At 51.2% G+C, this 3,032-nt stretch overlaps 1 protein-coding gene across 1 annotated transcript in view; it reads left to right on the top strand.

The window, feature by feature from the left end:
* LGALS2 (lectin, galactoside-binding, soluble, 2) overlaps positions 1 to 2,787 on the top strand; it is a 7,016-nt gene extending 4,229 nt beyond the window's left edge. Inside the window, 1 exon segment of the mRNA XM_008569766.1 lies at positions 2,266 to 2,787. Within this exon segment, the coding sequence (XP_008567988.1) occupies positions 2,266 to 2,689 (424 nt within the window). The 3' untranslated portion in view covers positions 2,690 to 2,787.
* Positions 2,788 to 3,032: the final 245 nt, after the last annotated feature.

A 3,032-nucleotide genomic window follows, 5' to 3' on the forward strand; every position in this document is an offset into this window, starting at 1 on the left:
AAATAATTAATTTTATTTTATTTTATTGATTATGAATATTCATGATACAAAGCTGATTGTCACCCCTCCTGCCCACGATGTGAGGGCCAGATTCATACTGGCGACATGCCCATTACCACAAATTGCATTTGTTCCCTGTGTCCCCCACCCAATTATCCCCAACCTCCCTCCCCCTCCCTTTTCCCCCCAGCTGCACTTTGTAGCCCAGGGAATGTTCTCTCCCTCTGCAAGTCCGAGGCACCACTGTGGTCTTTCTTTCCTTCCTTCACATGTGATATTTATCCCTCTGTGCTTTGCTTATTTCATTCAACATAAGTCTCTCCAGGCTCATCCATGTTGTTGCAAATGGGAGAGCAACTGTTTTTTAATGAATACATCAAGTTAGTCCATTTTACAGATTTGGGAAGTAAGATTTGGAGAGAGACTTTGATGGACATGTTCAGACATGAAACTGATGGGAGTTTTGTATCTTAGTTTTGGATGGGCCAAGGCCAGCTTGCCTCTGTTACCATCATTTTCTGTATCATATCCTTGTTTCTGAGGTTCTGCTCAGGGCAGTGTGCCTTTGTCACTTGAACACTTTGGGGAACTGCAAGGTCAGCAGGGACCACTGTACCCATTTCACAGATGGGCCAGCTGAGGCTCCCCCGCCTGGGCCCTGTGCCTCTAGGCCCAGTTGGGGTGGACAAGAGCAAAGCAAGAATGGCAAGGGGCTCAGGGGAGCTTGGATCAGAGCTCTCTGGCTCTGACTCTTCCCAGCTCAGTGCCCTCATGTGGGCAGGGGGAACACAAGACCTGTGGCCGGGTCAGGATGAGATGGACAATGCTTACGAATAAGGCTTCACCAGCAGAACAGCGTTGGGTATGTGTGCGGTAGATTTTCTGTAGGGACTCAAGTAGAATATTTCTCTGTTGGCCCAGGAGAAATTTGAGATTATGAACATGAACATGAAGTTGGGGACAACCCTGACGATCAAGGGCAAGATCGCTGATGGTGCTAATGGATAAGTGAGGTCGGGGGCAGGGGGATGTCCACAGGCTTGGAACAGGAAGGGAAGGTGGCGGCAGGCAGGGCAGCCCTGTGCAGTGGCCAATGAGCGTGACTTCAGGACAAGGGGGCCTTTTTTGTGTCCCTACTCCTGCTCACACCCCTCCCTCCCTCACCCCTGCTGGCTCTCCTTCTGTTAGGATCGGTTTTCCTATCTGAGGCTAGGTTTGGGGGCCTTCAGAATTTCAGACCTGATGCTATATGCTCTGTGCTTTGGTCCTGACAGCCACTGAAGGGGCAGGTGGAGAAGCCCCTGGAGCTCTGTCTGGCCCCCTGTGGGTCAGATGTCTCTACCAAAAGTCCCAAACCACCCTCTTTAGCAGGCCAAATGGCCACATGCGGGCCTTTCATGTACATTAAACCAGGGGCAGCCACCAGGGGGCACAAGTGGTCTGGCCAGAGGCATTATGCACCTCCCTGAGTCACTGCTCAGCACTGGGCTCTCGTGTGTGCAAGACAATTTCCGCGTATCTTAGGACTGATCTCTAGCCGCTTTGGATTGGGTATGAGGTGGGAAGACACATGGGTAAGAGACAAGAGCAAAGTGACTCCTTTCTCCTATTTGGGTCCCTGAAGTTTGCAGAAATGTGGGTCTGAAATCCCTGAATGAAGGCACCTCATGACCCAGAATGTCCCACTCTCAGGGGCCATGAAGGTCAACCGTAAGAGACAAGAGCAAAGTGACTCCTTTCTCCTATTTGGGTCCCTGAAGTTTGCAGAAATGTGGGATACCCTGGGTCTGAAACCCCTGAATGAAGGCACCTCATGACCCAGAATGTCCCACTCTCAGGGGCCATGAAGGTCAACCCAGGCTCCTGTAGTGATCCTGCCAAGAAGTCACACAACCCTCTAACTGCATACCTCTAGTGACAGGGAGCTCACCACCTTAGACTGCCTGCTGTTTATGGCCAAACTAATAGGATTTCAGATGTCTAAGTGTAGCAATTCCCGCTCCCAGGAGAGCTACCCCGAATTCCTGAAACTGACACTATTAGTTTCTCATCCTGTCAACAGCCTTGGTCCTTGCTCCAAATGGAATGTGCTATTTCAGTGCCAAGTCTGACTGGGTTGTTACTCCCTTTTTTAAGGCACACATCTCAATTAACAGAACCTTTCTTCAGTAATTCTTCCTGCTTGTGGTCAACCCAGACCGTCCAATCCCAGCTGTTTTACCCAGGGCTAGCCCTAACCATCACCTTTTACCCATTTCCCTGCAGCTTTGCAATTAATTTGCGCCAGGCGACAGATATGCTGGACTTGCATTTCAATCCACGCTTCAACAAATCCACCATCTTCTGCAACTCGTGAGATAGCAGCAAGTGGGGACAAGAGCAACGGAAATCACCTGTGCTGATATCAAGGGATATCGAGGAGAGGACCCAGGCGGTAGAGCACCCTGGCCTGGACACATGTGCCCATTCTTTGAACTACCAGGTACTGCCCTGGCCCATTCCCAGGGTACCTCCTGCCTCCTTAACAACCTCCCTCCCACTGCAGTTCACCGTGAACTTTGAGAGCGACGGATTCAAGGTGAAGCTGCCAGATGGGCACCAGTTGACCTTTCCCAACAGACTGGGCCACAGCCAGCTGAGCTACCTGAGTGTGCAGGGCGGGTTCAACATCTCCTTCAAGCTCGACTGAGTGGGCAGCACCTCGTCAGAATGAGACTCCCAGCCTGGCTTCCCTATCCTGAACCTTCTTCTGAGTCACACCAGGATCAGCAGCCCTTTGGGCCTGGATCTGGCCCCTCACTCCCTACCCTGAGTCCAAGGGCAAACAAAAGAATCCACTTTCATCAAGTCTTTCTGTGGCAGGAACTGTGGCGAGTGCTTTCCGTGCATTTTAATGTTCCGGGCACCCTCATGACAGGAGGAAACTGAGGCACAAGGACATAGGACTGTCAAAGTGGGTAGGTAGGCTGGGATATGCTCCCAAACAGCTCTAAGCACTTGCTCCTGTCTACCTGCCTGTTGTCACCAGAGCA

The sequence above is a fragment of the Galeopterus variegatus genome, unplaced genomic scaffold (genome assembly GCF_000696425.1).
Source record: "Galeopterus variegatus unplaced genomic scaffold, G_variegatus-3.0.2 Scaffold527, whole genome shotgun sequence".
Taxonomy (NCBI): domain Eukaryota; kingdom Metazoa; phylum Chordata; class Mammalia; order Dermoptera; family Cynocephalidae; genus Galeopterus; species Galeopterus variegatus.